This window comes from Protobothrops mucrosquamatus, unplaced genomic scaffold (genome assembly GCF_001527695.2).
Source record: "Protobothrops mucrosquamatus isolate PMUCROS unplaced genomic scaffold, P.Mucros_1.0 scaffold266, whole genome shotgun sequence".
In the NCBI taxonomy this organism is placed as follows: Eukaryota; Metazoa; Chordata; class Lepidosauria; order Squamata; family Viperidae; genus Protobothrops; species Protobothrops mucrosquamatus.
In genome coordinates, this window is record NW_015386611.1 from 371,451 (window position 1) to 389,690 (window position 18,240).

Consider the following 18,240-nt stretch of genomic DNA (forward strand, 5'->3'; position numbering starts at 1 on the left):
CTCCATCTCTTCTTCCATAGCTAGAATATTGCATCTATTCTAAAAGGAAAAGTTCAATTTTTAAAAAAGTTTAAACGTGCGCATTACATTTTTTGCTTTTTATTAGTTTCAGAGTGGAAGATTTCATTTTTTATATATTGTGCTGGGTTACTTACAAGCACTTGATACGTACGCAGAAGTGAATTCCTGAGATCTTCAGCATTATAGAAAAGCAAATTCTTTTACTAGTATTTACATATCTTTGGGAGAATGATGATGCTGGTTTTTCTACTCTGGGTCATTTTGGCTCGAGGCTTTGCAGTTCCTTGCAGTCCAAATAAAGCAGGTAAAATAATTGATTTTTTTTTAAAAAGAATCTAGCTATATCTTCCACCTGCCTGTTCATATTTGATGGTTAACAGAAACATACAGTATACCATATCTTATGTTCGGAACTCTTCATATAGAATGTATAATGATAATGATGTGTGGAATTTAATAGCGCTTTATAAAGAATACAAACCAGCCCAAATGTAAGTTTTGTTAATTTTATGGTTTAAATGTCCCACTGAAGGCAATGGGATCTTACACAAAGGACCTAACATTGAATAGAAGCCATTGTAACTGCAATTTGCCAGTAGGTATTTTATTACTATTATTCAGTACTTGATATGTTAAACAGGACTTTGCGCATAAAGGAATGATTAGTTTTTCCTTTTCAAGTACATGTGGAAAGAAGTCCTATCCATTACAAAAAAGCCAAGAATAATTTCCAGAGCAATGAATGGGGTGATTTTGGCGGCACCTAAACATTTATTGTGTTGTGAGTCTGTACATCATGTAATGGACAGAACACAATTGATCTTGGCCCAAATGTGCCATGTTTTGGGTCCATGTGGCTGTAAGGCTAAAGTAGAATGTGAACAGTAACCTGGCTACAGTTCTACTGATTTTTTTACACTTGTAGTAAATTGTCCCCCTTACCATTAAGATTCTCACAGAAGGTATAGCAACCTGGTAGTCCCCTAAATGAGGCGAAGACGTATTATGGATAATATATCCATTCTGTTCTTTTACCGTTTATGGAAATTACTTGTGTATATGCTTTTGCATGGTATGCTGTACAGTTCAGACATATATTCATGCTTGTAAAATTAAGATAACTGTAAGATAAGACACGTTTAATAATCTGCCATAAAAAAAGAAGTCATAAATTGTAGGTATTACTAATCCTATTTACATGTTTATGTTTTTTATCATTTCTAACCATCAGAGAAGAAAAGTTAAGATGTGCAGACTCTGTTACTATCTTTATCTCCCATATTTGTAATAATGTTGTCTTATTCAATACATTAGAGGCATTAGAATGCAGTTTGAATTGCTTATTGGGGTATTAATTGTGGAAGCTAATAATAGAAGATATTGAAAGCTTAATTTGAATCAAAGGTCAAGCTTGTAATCATAGAAAGAGCATTCCCTCCCTTGAAGTAGAACTTTGCTGCATAAATGTATTTACTTTTTTTTTTGTTTTAGATGTAATTTTGGTATATTGTTATCCTAAAACAATTATTACAAAAATCCCAGAATGTCCATATGGATGGGAAGTTAATCAACTGGCACTCGGAGGGATTTGCTATAATGGGATTCACGATGCAGGATACTATCAATTTATCATCCCAGATTTGTCACCCCAAAACAAATCATACTGTGGAACACAATCAGATGTAAGTAGCTAATGTGTTAACATTCCATTTTCCATACATGATTATAATTGTGCGAGGTATGTGGGATATATTTCATAAGATTTTATCAAAGTACTATGTTATACATTTGAAAAAGAATTGATACAAATTTTCCAGCATGTTTATATTTTCAGTATTGTTAAAGATAACTAATTCATTTGCATTTACAGTATATTAAACTCAAAGTCACTTCTTGTCACTCCTTGCTCTGACATTTTAGCTATACTTAGGATTTGGCTATCCGATGCCTGGTAAAAGAAGAAAAGGGACTAAACATATATTGTAGACATGAACGATTTTTTTTTTATCTGACCGGTACTAAAAAATTATATCAACTTGACAACTACTTTATTGCATTGCTGTTAGGAGTACCCTTGTTTCAGCAGTGTTATTTAATACCACTAATGAACATGTTTGATACAAATTCTACTTTTATTTTATTTATTTCCAATGAACAGTTAAGATGTCAGAGGCATGGTGCTTACATATGTGTAATGTACACACATATACCAGAATTAAGGCTAGAATATACCCTTGATTTTCCAGCTATGTTTCCATACCATCTAGCAACAATCGAGAGCCAAGGAAAAGTGTAGGATATCCAGTTCTATGTTACTTTATGTAGTTCAAAATGGATATGTTTAAGGTTGCAATATCTGAACTGGCAATCTAACCTTCAGTGTTGGATTCACAATAAATGTTTATATTTTATTGACCTAATGGAAAGATAGAAAGAAATACCATTCCTTGTGGTCAAGGTTTATCGCTATCATTACAAATATTTGTTTTTGCCTTTTTTAAAATTCACATTTTTCAATGTTTTTGTTTAATTTTGTTTTGTCTCTGTTTAATTATTTTTTCTATTGGATTTTGGATTTTAATCTATTGAATAATATAAAATTGTTAAAAAAACAAATTTACCGTAGTTTTTTTTCCATGGGTTTGATAATTTTTTTCTACTTTTCTTTATTGTTGTTCTTTGTATGTGGACTCTGTTTTTCATGAAGTGAAGAAATATCTATTAAACAAAATAAAACATACAAGTCCAGACAACCGATATAGGCAGCAAAGTATTAGTTTTCTGTGTCCATTTGCTGCCATCTAGCAGTCACCGGGCACTTATGATAACTATATAAGGTGGCCCTCTCACTCAACAATCCTGGGCAGCTTACAAAACAAATAAAACATCATTAAAACAGAAAGTGCAAACTAATAAACATATATGATTGCAACACTAAATTGTTAAAAGACCTGGCTGAATAAGTTCCTCTTGCCTTGTTTTCTTTATTTTCTCATCTTTTGTCTCATCCCGAGCTGTGGTGTTGATTGAGCCTAAGAGACAGAGGATGCTTTTATTGTCTGTTACTGTTTTATTGTTTATTTTATTGTCATATTTTATAGAAAGCTTCAGTTTCTAATTTTTGTTAGTTGTGTTTAATTTACTGCTTGCTTTGTTCTAGTTTTATTATCAACTGCTTTGAGATTTTTAATGGAATTGAATGTACAAATGTTTTCAAATAAATGCATTTATTTAAAATAATTTTTAAACTTTAAAATACATTTTAAAGAAGTGGATTTATGCGGTGAGTTCTTTAGAAGGCAAACTTGTGCTTATTTCTTGTATCTTTGTGTCCTTGTGAAATGGCTTGATTCTATTTTGTTGGAAACTCAACAGATTTAGAACTGATTTAATGACGGAACCATTTAAACTAAAATTGCATTTGCATCTTTTTCTTCACATGCAGTTTAAAAACCCTGTCTATCATTTCTACAACTCTATCACTTCCAATGATAGCACTGTCATTGTGAAAAGCCAGCCTGTCAACTATTCTTTTACTTGCACCTATCAGGCAAACTATCTGGTGAACCATGCTGCCTTTGACCAAAGGTAACACTGCCCCAATTCACTGGAATTTCATCCTCTAGCAAATGTTTCACTCTATTTTATAAAGCATAGGAATCAGTTCTGTGACATTTTCTGCCTCTTTTAGAGTGGCAACTGTTCATGTGAAGAATGGCAGTGCCGGTTCCTTTGAAAGCCAGTTGTCTCTAAACTTCTATTCCGTAAGTACAGTGTATGCGCTGATTGCTCAGTAAATTTCTCAGTAGTATAGTGAATAAGGCAAGGATGTGGTAGCATTTTTAAAAAGCTAAGTTTCTTGGGTAGTTGTTCCAATTCATTGAATATTTATAAAATATTACTGTGCTAAAATACTGCTTTGAAATATCATCTAGCAAATTTTATTTTCCAGATCTTTGTAGATTCGCAAATGTTACTATAAATGATGTGCATTATCAATCATCATCTTCATATATTGACTCTCAACTATTTTATTGCCAAATTATAACTAAAACTGATTTATTTCTATTGGGACACCTTATAGACAATCATGACCAGGATAATTGAGAATCTCCATAGACATAAAGCTAATTTTATATGTTCTATATTGTATATTTTGGAATTGGTATCAATATATCAAATATGGAATATTTTACACCTGAGCAGAGCTGGATATGGATAGCTCTTGACTCTCCAGAATATCTTGACTGTTTATTCTGTATATTAACACTTTCATGGTTAAAACAGCTAAATTAGTCAATAGGCACAATACAACCTCACTTTATGCAGGGGATAGGCTTCTGTTGCAAAAACTAACTGGATTCAAACAAACCCTGAGTATCTTAGCCAATTATTATTCTGAGGAAGCAATTGAGATCAACTATTCCAAAACAAAGCAAAAGTTTTTAAATATTTGATCACAGTCTTTCATAATTCTACTAAATGCAGTGCACATCAGAATTATGTCACACAAAATACACAGAAAACAATGGCAGCTATATACTCCTTCCACTTTAACAGGTGAGATAACATATTTTCTTGTGTAGGGTAATATCTCAATAATGTTGAAATTCTGATTTCTAACACATCTAAAGTAAAAGCTTATTAAATTATTATGTAAGTATCTGTGGGTCTTAAGGTCTGCAGGAGTCTGGGTTGATCCTTGATAACCAGGACCATCCATTAAGCAGAGTGAACTGACAAAGGAACACAAAATAAAACTTAAAGGAATTCAAAAGGGCAGCAAATGTTTAATTTAATTTATTAATTTAGTTTAATTTATTTTGTATAAATGTTTATACAACAACAACAACATTCTACTTCAAGAGCAAAGTCATTTTCTATCTCAGGTATAAAAATAACTTGCTCATTATGATGCAATGTGTTCTAATAATAAGTGGGGATTACATCTGTTGTTTCAGTTCAAGCAGCAAGGAAGATCATTAGGCAGAGTTTCAGATGTCACAAAAGGGTAGCAGATCGTTAATTGTTAATTATTATGAAACTGCCAAAATAATTTGGCTGGCCTCAGATACTCTGAGAAAGTATGACTTTCATTTGCTGCTCCTGCAGATTTCCTGCAGCAAAAAATAAAATAAAATAAAATAAAATAAATCACCTTACCCTGTTTTTTTTATCTCAGAATGCCAAGTTTTCAAACAAGAAGGAAGCCCCTTTCATTGTTGATACATCAGAAATTGGCTCTGATGTATTTGCTGGAGTGGAAGCCAAAGGCTTAAGTCATAGGTATGATTTTTTATATCCGTGGCTCCCAACACAATATTGTTGTTCTGTCAGTGCTCATGTCTCTTTGTCTTTTTGCAGATTTAAAGTAGTGTTGAGCAATTGCTGGACAACCCCTTCCTCAGAATATTTCTACCAAATTCAGTGGCCTCTGATAACTAAGGGGTAGGTAATTCATTCATTGTCTCCACCAGTGGTACTCCACTGGTGAAATATATCTTAATTTTATTTATTTATTTATTAGATTTATATCTCATCTGTTTCTTCCTCATTTTAATATTATCTGTTATTTGTTTGGCATAGGTGTGCAACAGATGACTCCATTTTAGTACATGAAAATGGCAAAAACAATCGAGCCACTTTCCAATTTAATGCATTTCGGTTCCAGAATATTCCCAAACTTTCCAAAGTATGGCTACATTGTGAAACATATGTGTGTGATAGTGAAAAGTTCTTCTGCCCTGTGGTATGTTCTTTAGATAATAGTTAACAATCAAATCTAGAAAACAGGATACATGAACCAGAAAAGACAATCCAGTGTACATATGGATTTTTGGTCCAACATTTCAATACAGTATTAAATCAGTTTTAAAGTGATTTACCTTTTTGTTATGACTTACATTAAAAGCCTAAGCTTTATGTTTTGTGGTTCCAGATACGTTATATTTCTAGTTCTACACTCCATCTTGCATGTTTGCTAGGGGATTACGGACTTGATATTGAATATACCAAAATGACATTGGTTAGTGGATCTGAGGATTTGCTTTAATGCTTCTGCAGTCAATAAAACTTGGATTTGGGTGTAGAAGTATACGGTAACATTCCTTTGCTAAGTTTTATGGCTGCTTGAATAAAAGCTATATCTCAGACTAACATACTGTACAATGTGAACTTCATCTACATAAATGTAAGTTTCATCTGAGTAAGAATGGAAAGGAATAACTTGTGATATTCACTAGAGGGTGCTAATGCATTGTTTGTGATAGTGTTGCCCTATACTGTTTAGAAAGCTATCTGGGTATAAGTGTTCTGTGCCTCATCAAGAATTATCATTTATTTGGAAACCAATAAAAGAGTTGTATAATTTACTGTAAGTAACCACTGTAAGTAAATTTATTGTTTGTGACAGTTCTACATCTATAGCCTTATCTATAATTTCTGAAGTTTCGGTTTGAGATTCCCTTTATAAAAATATTATGCAGGAGGCATTGTGTTCATTGACTTGTATGTCAATGCATGCGACTGAATGTGAGGCATTCAGTTATATATATCTAACCAGTAAAATTTTAGAGACATCCATACTGTCTTCCTGATAACAATGCAGAAATGGTTTGGCATTGCCTTCTCCTAGGTAGGCTGACTTCCTTCATCCCTGCTTCATTTCAGTTACTCTTATTATGGATTGTTTGTAGCTTCACCTCATCCTTCTTGACCTTATCAGGAATTTCTACCCATGATAATGTTGTTCTCTGGGTTGCTGAGTCCTTCCAATATCTCAGATAATTCTCAGGGAGTGATCGTGGTAGGGGTTTTTTTGCTTCTGTTCAGTTGTGTCTGATTCTTGAACTTTGCCTAGACAACTCCCTGCAGTTACCTTGGCAATGTTTTTCAGAAGCTTCCTTTCTAGGGCTCAAAGAATGTGATTGTCTCAATATTACCTAGCTGGCTTTGTGCCTAATATGGAACTAGAGCTCGCAGACTCTCCGCTTCTAGCCTGATGCTTTAGCCACTGCATCAAACTGTCTCTTTAATGGTACTTAATTCTCACCAGATATACCAAGGATGAGGCTACTATCTTAACTTTATTCCATGACACTGTTGCTAAAGATCTGCAAAAATGCTCTCAAAATGCTTAAAAGAAGAGAATCTGTATTTTCTGGCTGGTGAAAAGAAATAATTTGTCTTTTTGTTGTTATTGTTCTCTTTGAGTTCTATAGCTGCTTAGGATGCATACTTTTTATAAACTGGGATTAACTATTTTAATCGATTTATTTTTTTTGCTCTTTTTAAGGCATGTGCAAAACGAAGAGAACATATGGAGCAAACAGGTGGAGTTTTAATTGCAGAATTCATTGTAAACAGTAAGTTCTAATGTTTCTAATTAAAGTGGGAATGGTTTACCAGAAGAGGCTTGTTTCTCACATGAAAAGAATTGCTACAGTCATTCGCTTTCGTATTCAAATTACACATTGTTTATCCATATAAACATATCATTCAAACACACCCACACAGAGATATCTTGCTTCAGACTTCATACCCCACCCTTGTTCTGTAATCCACATTTACTATGTCCTCCCTCCCACTTTCTAGTCTTCCTTCTGTGAAACAGTCGGATGATCACCAGCTCTGTTCTCCTGAAACTGTCCCAACATCATATGCATCAGTAATGAAGTCAATTTCATTTTTTCCTTTCCTGAGTGGAATATTTCATAGCAAAGAAGGTTTACTTTGGGCCACAGAGGTCTGGAAAGAGCAAATGCAAGCTCACATTTCACTTGGAAGACTGCTGAATTTTTCTGAGAAGGAGAAAAAAAATATAAGACATAAACTATAAATATCAGCAGTGGGTGCATGCTAGCCTTACTCTGACTTCTGGCTACCTCTCAATTGATTCCCTGATTAAGGCAGAAACAGAGAACATTTAAACTGAATGTGGACTATTATGATCCACTTTCAGAGAGTCTTGGATTTAGATGCATTCCAAGATATTGACAAATCCTGCAAGGTGAAATTAAGATAGCCTTGTGGCATAAAAAAAATGGACAGTGGATTAATGCAGTTGATCAAGTCAAATTAGATAAGAAAAAGTTGTTTTATAATGACTCTAGTCAGACTAAAGTATTTTTTTTAATTCAGAAAGTTGTTTGTAGGGGATAGCTGGGATGAGCTGTTTGAGATATTTTGTTTACTCTTAACTAGAAAGTGTAATGGTCAGCCACTCCGAGCACTATTTAAAATGAAATTGCAAATTCAGCTATTAAAGTTTTCTGAAGACGCCATTCTTTTTAGAACTGATGTAACTTGTATTGATAATATCGTATACTTTGTTAATCTAAAAGACTTTTTTCTTGTTTCACACAGGCAAAGGATTATCCAGGCGTTACACATTATCAGGTAGAATTTAGCAATACTATAATTGAAAGATTAATTGCGATCCGGCTAATACTATACAAACAATAGGACTGTGTCATGCTTCAGTTTGAAGCTGAAAAGTTGCTTCAGCATATGTGGGAACCTATAGGCATCACCTGCCAACCTCTTGGGTTATACACCTGTTTCACTGAGTCACTGACATTTTGACAGATCTTGGGAAAAGGTGCTGCTCTTTTAATCAGATGGTGGATTCACATTCCTGCATATTGTGAAGCAACTTTTCAAAACCAGATTGAACAGCCCTAATAGGTAACAAATGAAGACTGTTGTTTTAAATCAGGGGTGTAAAACTGCCGGCCCATGGGCCGGATGTGTCATGCCGAAACCGCGCCCACCCCATTGCTGGCAATGGAAAAAAAGTCGCAATATATCGCGACACGTCACATGACGTTGCGAGTTCGACACCCCTGTTTTAAATTAAGAGCACCAGGGCATTGCTTTGTTGTATATACTTTCTATGTTACATAATATTTCTCACAGCTTGACAAATTTTCAGGCAAAACTCATTAAAATTAGGAAAGATTTTACATGATACTACCCTGTTAACATCACAATCTTGATAGGGAGATGTCTGCGTGACATGACATGTCATGAAACATAATTTAAAATTCCTGATCAGATTCTAATATTTTTTTCTCATTGGAAGATTTCCTGACAGCAAAGGTAGGCAGCCATTATCCATATCCATAGGAGCTGTGGTGGCACAGTGGTTAGAATGCAATATTTCAGGCTTACTCTGCCCACAGCTTGGAGTTCAATCCTGATGGGATTGAGGTTGACTCAGCCTTCCATTCTTCTGAGGTCAGTAAAATGAGGACACAGATTGTTTGGGGCAATACACTGATATTATAAACCAGTCGGAGAGTGCATTAATAAAGCACTATAGAGTAGTATATAAGTTCTTAAATTGCTATATGGCACTCAGAGATTGCATCACAAAATGTGCAGCTGGACAATGTTTTGTTTGCTGGTTGTTTGTTTCAAAACTTGCAGGTGGAATGGCAGTAGGTATCTGCTGGCTGGTAAATGACTTCAGTTCCTATCTGTAGCCTCCCAACTAGACTTTCTGAAAATTAGCTGAAATTGCACTACCAAGAAACATCCATTTCAGTGCTGAAAGTTAGTATTGTAATGGAATCAGAGTAATCTTTTCATGTCATTTAAAAATGGCCTCCCACAGACCTTCAGAGAGTGAGCAAGCAGCAGCCCCAACTCTCAGATATTGTTCTGAGTACCGGCTTACTACATTTCCCATAGTCTTCCATATAGAACATAGATATCACTGGATATATTTTTTTTTATTCAAATAAATAAAGTCAATAATAAATAATTAGTACCTTCACTATGAAAACCAGTTTGGAGTAGTGGTTAAGGCACTGAGTTGGAAACTGAGAGACTATGAGTTTTATTTCCACTTTAGATACAAAACCAGCTGAGTGACTTTCTAGGGTTGTCTCAACCCTAGATAGGAGGAAACCAAGGCGGAAGTGGCAAACCACTTCCAAAAATCTTGCCCCCAAAGCTGTAGGGAGCAGACCAGACAGTTACCTGAAGTCTATATTGGTTTGAAGGTACTAAAATAAAAACAAATGAATGAACATCTTTACAATACTTTTGAAAGTACAAGAATGTAAACAGATGTGACAGAGACTGTGCGGTGACAGTTGCTAATGACTTATATTCTTTCTATTTGTTTTTCTTTTGCAGTTATTTCCCATTTATTCCTGCTACTTGGAATTTGTGTAGTTTTAGTATAATATCTGATCCAACTTTAGTAGAATATCTGATCCAAAATTTTGCATAAAAATAATTCTGTGTGATCTAAGAATAGTGATTTGTGTTCAGTTATAATATAATATAAATTTCTTGTTTTCTGAGCAAGAGAATAAAGATATTTAATATCATTTACAACTATTTTTTCCAAATGTTAGTCCAAAGAAAAGGCAGCCTTTTATTTAATTTTGACTTTGTAAACCAAGCATCTATCTCTTGAATATTGTGACTAGCAAGAAAACTACATTGCAGAAATAAGCTAGTTATTGCTAATACAGTTTCTTAAAGAATACAATAAAAAATAATTGAATTAGCAGACTAATGCCTAGAATATAGCTATTCTTACCTCAAAGTACTTTGTAATTTTCAAGATAAATTGATGTACACCAGTTTTGTTCTATAATTAGTTCTTATCTAATTAGATCTTATGTTAGAGAAGCCTTGTGTACAACCAAGACCACAGCCCATTATTGTGTAAAGTATATTTGTATTAAGGACTAGATTCACATATCTTATTAAGCCATAAACCATGGTTTCTGGACCATAATTACTAGTTTCATACAACAAATGTAAAGACACCGTTCCTATCTACCTTCAGATTAATGAAGCCATGATGCCCATAGAAGCTTCATAGACAATACTCAATGTTTGTACTACAGTCTTCCTGAGTGTACCAGTAATATAATTTGAATAGTATATAACATTTAGTGAATAAGTAGGTCTTCTGTTCCAAGCTGCATTTCATTTTAGGACCACCATTATCAGCTTTTAGAAATGATCACCTAAGTAAATCATTGAAGTTTAATATTTAAAGTTGAATAAAAGCTTGCAATGCCTAGAATATTCCTTAACCTTTTTACTCAGTGAGCACTTTATTGGGCTGTAACTAATGCATTGAAAGATATACATTAAATCTATTTATTAAAACTTGACATATACATATATTTGAGAACATAAAAAGGAAATAATTAAACAGCCCATTATAAACTTATTATTTTCAATATGATTTTTCTCAACCAATATACAAACTACAATATAAACTTTTTTTTAACATGGACAAATGAAAATAAAAAGAATAAAAACCATCATTTTGATTCATGTGCTTTATCCACATTTAATAATTGTATTAGACAAATGAATATGTCATTTTTAAAATCTATCATAGATTACAAAATGAAATGGCTGATATAGTTTGTTAAAATACTAGAGCCACAACACCTGAACCAATTTATATTCTTATGGCAATATAACATGAAGAATGAAATTTGAATAGAGGCAGGAGGAACAATATAAATTTCATTGAATCAAATGGATCTTCAACATTACTGTATGTTAATATAGTGAAATGACCATGCTTTTCTTTAAACAAAACTTCAGTGAGATATTTTTAAAAGAATTCAGGAAGACTATTTAGATTTCATATTTTAAAAATAAATAAATAAAGATAATTAGCTTTATGTCTATGGAGATTCTCAATTATCCTGTGGTCATGATTGTCTATAAGAAAAAATGATTGTCTATAAAGAAATGAAATGTTTTCAAACAAAAAACCAAAAAAGTCTAGTTGCATTTTGGAGAAATCACTTTTGTGAGATAATTACCTTTAGATTTTTCTACTTCATCTTACATTGCTTTATTTCTAATTCAAATTCTGTTCAGAACTGATATCTGTACTATACAATAAAATACATATTTCAATAAATTTATTTCTAAGTAGATATTGTTAACCCTCAAGGAGTGTTTGCTTATGTTCCAATAAGTCACATTGTGTCTGATAAGATTCACTAGACTATTTCCTTAGTTGTGCATTTTGATAGTCATTTTTAAAAAAATTACAAAAAACTCTTCGCAGACAATATGCAGGACATTACACCATTTCTTATACTAGTGTAAAGAGCGAACTTTACTACCTAATACTATGATATTATGCATTGAAATTACATCAAATATATTTCCATAAAGCAAAAAACATACAAGAAATATGTTGTGCTGATACACATACTATTCAATAAGTAATAGGAGGCTTTGTGACAGGTCTGTTGTGATGCACTTATACAGAAATGGTGACCGTTGATGAAAAGAGGAATTTAAGGTAAGGAAAAAAATATCCGACTAATTGCCCATGGGTATTTATCTTTATTTAAATTTGGTTTAGGGTCTATTCTTACATAATGTAAAATTTAGATTTGGAACAAATGCGAATTCTAGAAGGTAGTAAGCTTATAAATGCCTACAACAGCTCTAGCCCTATTGAAGGGGCCTTATACTTGTTTTGAGTTGCCTATCTAAAAGGTAGAAATATGACTATGAAGAATCAATTAGTAGGATACTAATATTTAGAAGGATTGTGCTATGTTTCAGATACTATTCCCCAAAGATGCTTCAAAGTTTGGAGCAAATGCAGGTCATAAAGACTGCAAATGTTTAAATCAGCCATGTTTTGTTTTTTTTAACAAGAATGTACAACAACTGCAGAAGGTATCCACGTGAACACAGAAAAAGACAGCTGCTTTACAGAGCTTCAGATAGATATTATGCTTATGCTCCCATCTACGTCAAAGCACCTTCTTGGAATGAAATCTATTAGATATAGATTTCCCTCCTTTTACCAGTTTGACAATTAAGATAGTTTACAACAATATAAAATGTACAAACTGTAGGCTAAACAGCAGCGCAACTAAAATACAGATAAATGTCAAATATTAAAATTAACAGTTAACAACAAGGTGAAAGAAAAGTGTTTTTACTAAATTTCTAAATACTAGGATAGGGGTCTTCAAACTTGGCCCTTTTATGACTTGTGGACTTCAACTCCCAGAATTCTTCAGCCAAGCATGCTGGCTGAGTCATAAAAGGGCCAAGTTTGAAGACCGCTGTACTAGGAGATCACATTCAGTTAATACATTTAGGTCAAGTAAAGTCCTTAGCTATAGATTCTGCCTCCTCATTTCCCTTCAGCTGTGAAATCTGGTAGTGGCATGTCAAATCCAGCTTTTCCTTTCAGCCAAAAAGTCCTTTGCTGTCCTTTACCCTAGCAAACAACAAAAATAAAGCTCTTTTACATAACAGCAAAAGCAAAGTTACTCATATGTGGTTGGTATCAATACCCATAATTGCAGAATGTTGCCTAGAACAATGGTCTCCAACCTTTATGGTTTGGCGGAGAGGGGAACTGGGCCGCGTGAGTAGCCGACTGGTGTGCACAATTCGGCCAGCCACTCACATGGCCCAATTCCAAATAGGCCATGGCCTTCTAGTGGAGTTCAGCCTGGGTGTTGGGGACCCCTGGCTTAGAAGATTGGTAGCTTTTTAGAAGGAATTAGCATTTAGCATGATTAAAAGGGTTCCTTCAAGGAAAGCATAATGAAGAAGAAATGGAAAAAAATGGAATCCTGGGTCTGCCACTTCTAAGTATCCCAATCTTTCTTCATAACAAGACTGCTTTTGAAAAGCCATTTAATATTTCCAGTTTACAATCCTTTCTCTAACATTTATTTTAGATCCTCATTGTTTAAATGGCCCAACAAAGTGTCAACATCTGGTGATCTTTGTCTGATTTCACAAAAATGCTAAGGTGGGTCAAACCTAGTTAGTAGTTGAGTGAGACCCAGGTTTCTAGGCTACATTAAAGAACCAAAGAACCAAGCCAAAGTTAACAAAAACTTTACTATCTCTCAAGCAAAGCTCATCTTGAATGCATGCATATTTTTGTACTGAAAAAGCATAATAGTAATGTAGTGGATGCTCAAAGTATTGACCAATCTATGAATGGTTGTAATGTCAAAGCCCTGAGATAGGGATGGGCAATAAGACATATTTTCATGTTGCTTCAGTTCTCATTGTCTTTCAGTTTTAGCAATGCTGACTAGCTCTGATGAGAGCTGGAGTTTAATAGTATCCCAAAATTTAGACACAAAATTTGATTATAGGGAGGATTAGCCAGAATATATTGTATTCTGGTTTGCTAAATCTTCTTTTAATAATTTATTCTTCTAACCCATGGGTATCAAACTTGATCGTGTCATGTGACATATCGTGACGTACCACAACTTTTTTGCCTTTGACGCATCCAGCCTGCTGCCAGTTTGACACTCCTGTTCTAACCCATTCCCCTCTTTTCAGCTACAGTATTCTTTGATTCTATGGAAGGCATACCTTTATTCTTATAGTTCCTCTTTCTTGTAAATTATAACCACCAATTCTTTGAAGAGCATTTGCTGTGGTATTGGAAACATGGATTTGCAGAGCTAAGAAATGCAGAGAGAGACAGCTATTATGTATTTTTATTAAAGTTTATAAACACACAAAAAAAGAAAAGTACATAGAAAAAGAAAAAAATAATAATAAAAATATATAAAGAAATTATTCCCTCTGCCTGAAGACAAATACAAACTTCAGTAATTTATCCCATCTTCAGTCTGCCATAGCTTCCCTGAAAATGCACTAATGAAAAGTTTTTGAAAGTATTCTGCTTTAAACAGTTTAGTCTAACAACATTTCCCCCTGTCTATTATATAAACTCTTAATTACAAATTAGGGTCCATCTGTCAAGCTGATTGCAATTCAGGTGGTCATCATATTTAAGAATTAATTTGAAGTCCTCTTTTTTTCTAATAATGAGCAACCAGATGTTTTCTCTACCTGTCATAGCTGTCATTCTGTTGCATTGCATCTTTTGCTAGCTTGACATCAGCAACAGCAGGAGATGGAGAGATTGGAATGGGAGAGGTTGGAGGGATTGGGTTTGAAGCAGAGCCAGCCCTGATTGTGAGGAGCACAATCAAGCACAAGGTCAGCAAAAGGAATTTGGAGATGGGAAAGGTGTGAACGCAGGATCCATTTCCAAAACAACCTGAGAACTTTTAAATGGACATTGACTGATGACAGGGGCGTGGCCAGGGGAAAAGGGGAAGTTAATTGCATTGTTTTCACACCAAGCCAACAGATTTTGCCTGCTCTAATCTGTAACTGCTTTGTTTTCAGCAAAGTATACTCTTGGATCAAAAAATGAACCAGGAGTCTTTCTATGCTAATTAAACAACTGGGATGGATAACACTACCTGAGCATAAAGATAATATTATTTCTCTGCAACTTCTCAGCAATATACTTATGATTACCTATTACTGCCATTTATATCTTGTATGTAGACTACTGATTTCTGAAAACAGGATGCACTAATAAAATGGTATATAGATGGTTTACATCAGCCTTTTATTTTGTCTCTAAGAAATGATAACATACGTAAGCTGGTACTTTCCATCCGTGAAGCTGTGTTCACAGTGTCTCCAAAAAGACAATACCGTGGTCTTGTGATGCCTACTACACCTGCAACAACAGGGCCTAGAATGACAAATATTAAGAATTACTTCAGCAACATATAAAAGGTGTACAAGGTTCTGTCATGCTTTATTTCTTACTGAAATATAGAAATAAAATTTGGATTTTAGGGCATCCGATATGAATATTGGAATAAGTAGATTTTACATATATATTTTTCCCAACTATAGTGACTTTTGAATGCTCTTATTTCTAAAGTACAGTATTTATTGAAGAAATAATTTTCCTAGCTATAAGAGCCAAAGTTGTATAAGACCATGCTTCAGAAAATGCACCAAGGTTAACCATCTTTCCACTATAGTCAACTACTACATAGCTAGTATGAGGATTAAAATATGAGTCAATTTCAATCCAATTAAAAATCCATTTAATCTAATATCTTGTTTTTACAGCAGAAAATAATTTTTATTTTGTTCAGAAATTCTTTTCTGGAAAAAAATGTGAATGGTTCAGGCAAGTATAATGCAAAGAATGTCCTGATGCATTCCTTATATAATGCTAGTAAAGTTTTTTTGGTAATATGGCACATGGATGAAATGCTGCATATAAATATTTATATCCTTAATACTACAGCATCAGATACACATAATCACAACATTCTGGTTATGTATCATGGAGATTATTCCTATGAGATTTGTGTACAGATTTGAATATGTAGAGCTCCATTTTTCCTCTGAATATATAGAGAATACCAGCAGACATCTGGAAGTAGGATGGCAAGAAGAATACAGTCTCACTACCATCCCTCAGTGAGTGGTTGACACATCATACAAAAACATATTATGGCTTGTTTGATTTTTGTCTCGGCTTGTTATGTAAATAGAACCATTGCAGTTAATAAAGCATGGATTATAACCAACTTCAGTTCATTATAAAGCAGTTAAACCATTACTTAATATGGTATATATGATTTCCATGCTAGAATAGAGTGGAATGGAATAGAGCAGAACAGAACAACAGAACAGAACAGAATAGAATCAGAAGTAACAAGTGACCAGATTAATTCTCAAGCATTAAATGTAATGTTCTAATTTATTTTATATTGTGACCATCTGGAATACAGGCATATATTTCAGGATGGGTTCTAGGATTGACTTAAAAGCTGTAATGTCTCTCTAAAACAGACAGAAAAAATAAAGGCAATGAATTTTTACACTGTATCATTTCATATCCTATAAACAAACATCCTGAGAGATCAATAATAAATTAAAACCAATAAAAGAAGCAATTTGTCTTAGTTCATCAAAGATCCCTATCTTAAAGGAAGTTTTGCAATGGGGGGATATAAGAGCGTAGGCTTAAGTCTAAAGGACACTTCCAACTCAGTCTATCTGAAATAAATCAGAAAGAATAATAAATTGCAAGTGTTTGCTGATTCTGTGCCAATAAGCAGTATGTGATATGATAAATTCATTTCCACAAAAGGTCAATTCAGTTAAGATCTGAAAGTCCAAAGAGAGTTATGCTATTTACCTGTATGAATTCCAATTCGCACCCTCAATTTCTCATTAGGTAAGTGCCTGATTTTGAATGATATAATTGCACTGAGAAAATGCAAAGACATTGTGGCAATTTCTTCAACATGCTTTGCCCCATTGGGAATGGGGAGGCCACTAGCCACCATGTAGGCATCTCCAATAGTTTCAACCTAGAAACAAAAAAAAGCCATCATTTGTACTTGAATATAGATGAAACTCAGTTCCAAAAAGGGTGAAAGTAAGACATGGTTTTGGAAGGTTCGAGTCTTCATATGTCAACAGACTTACAGAATTTAAAGCATACAAAAATGGTTAAGCAAAAGGAATCTCATGTCCCTTGTGTCTTAATTATCTCCACAGCTCTTTTCAGACAAAGATATATGGCAAATTATGGATTTTTTTTCATGCCTACTGACAGGAATGATGCAAATATTCTTTCTTGGGTAAATTTTTCCCTACCTTGTAGACATCGTATATTTGAATGATGTTATCAAATAGACTATACAGGTCATTGAGGAGAGTGACGACTTGCAGGGGAGAGCTGAAGGAGCATAACTTAGTGAAGCCGACGATATCTGAGAAGAAAATGGAGACTGATTCAAAGCTTTCAGGTTCCACTGATTTTCCAGCAACAAGTTGTTCTCCTATAAAACTGTAACATAAATGGGTGAGAGATAAATTCTGCATCTATTCAAGACTCTTAAAATCATAAAAACTGTACAAGTTATATATAATTTATCATCCTTAAAACAAGATAATTCTTGATTCTTCAAATGAAAGATTGGAGTAATTTACCACAGTATGCAGTTGAGACATAGCTTTACAATACAGCAAAAATGTTATTTGTTTCAAAAATATGTGTACTGTAAAAGTCAGCATTTCCACCTGCAAATCTGATAAATTAACCTAAATGAGGTTTATTGGAAAGAAACAGTCATGTTCCAGCACAGGACTACTAGGAAAGGAAGTCTGTATGCTCTATTGTGGTGGCATTTTTTTTATAATAATAATAATAATAATAATAATAATAATAATAATAATAATAATAATAATAATAATAATAATAATAATAATAATAATAATAATAATAATAATAATAGTAAAGTTGGAAGGGACCTTGAAGGTCATCTAGTCCAACCCCCTGCTCAGGCAGGAAACCCTATACCATTTCGGACAAATGGCTGTCCAGTCTCT

The 18,240-nt window shown here is 33.8% G+C and overlaps 2 protein-coding genes across 2 annotated transcripts in view; one reads left to right on the plus strand and one right to left on the minus strand.

The window, feature by feature from the left end:
- Positions 1-249: 249 nt before the first annotated feature.
- Positions 250-8,429, plus strand: TECTB (tectorin beta). Its single transcript, XM_015814596.1, has 9 exons — positions 250-325; positions 1,513-1,703; positions 3,467-3,609; positions 3,713-3,785; positions 5,204-5,307; positions 5,386-5,469; positions 5,608-5,770; positions 7,316-7,385; positions 8,386-8,429. The coding sequence occupies exons 1-9, from the start codon at positions 250-252 to the stop codon at positions 8,427-8,429; spliced, it is 948 nt and encodes a 315-aa protein (XP_015670082.1).
- Positions 8,430-13,174: 4,745 nt separating this feature from the next.
- The window catches only part of LOC107286254 (guanylate cyclase 2G), a 41,532-nt gene continuing 36,466 nt past the window's right edge, over positions 13,175-18,240 (minus strand). Inside the window, exons 17-21 of the mRNA XM_015814597.2 lie at positions 17,506-17,698; positions 17,042-17,216; positions 15,473-15,571; positions 14,386-14,477; positions 13,175-13,261 (exon numbers count right to left, since the gene is read on the minus strand). Of these exons, the coding sequence (XP_015670083.2) occupies positions 13,175-13,261; positions 14,386-14,477; positions 15,473-15,571; positions 17,042-17,216; positions 17,506-17,698 (646 nt within the window). The remainder of the gene's footprint in view (positions 13,262-14,385; positions 14,478-15,472; positions 15,572-17,041; positions 17,217-17,505; positions 17,699-18,240) is intronic.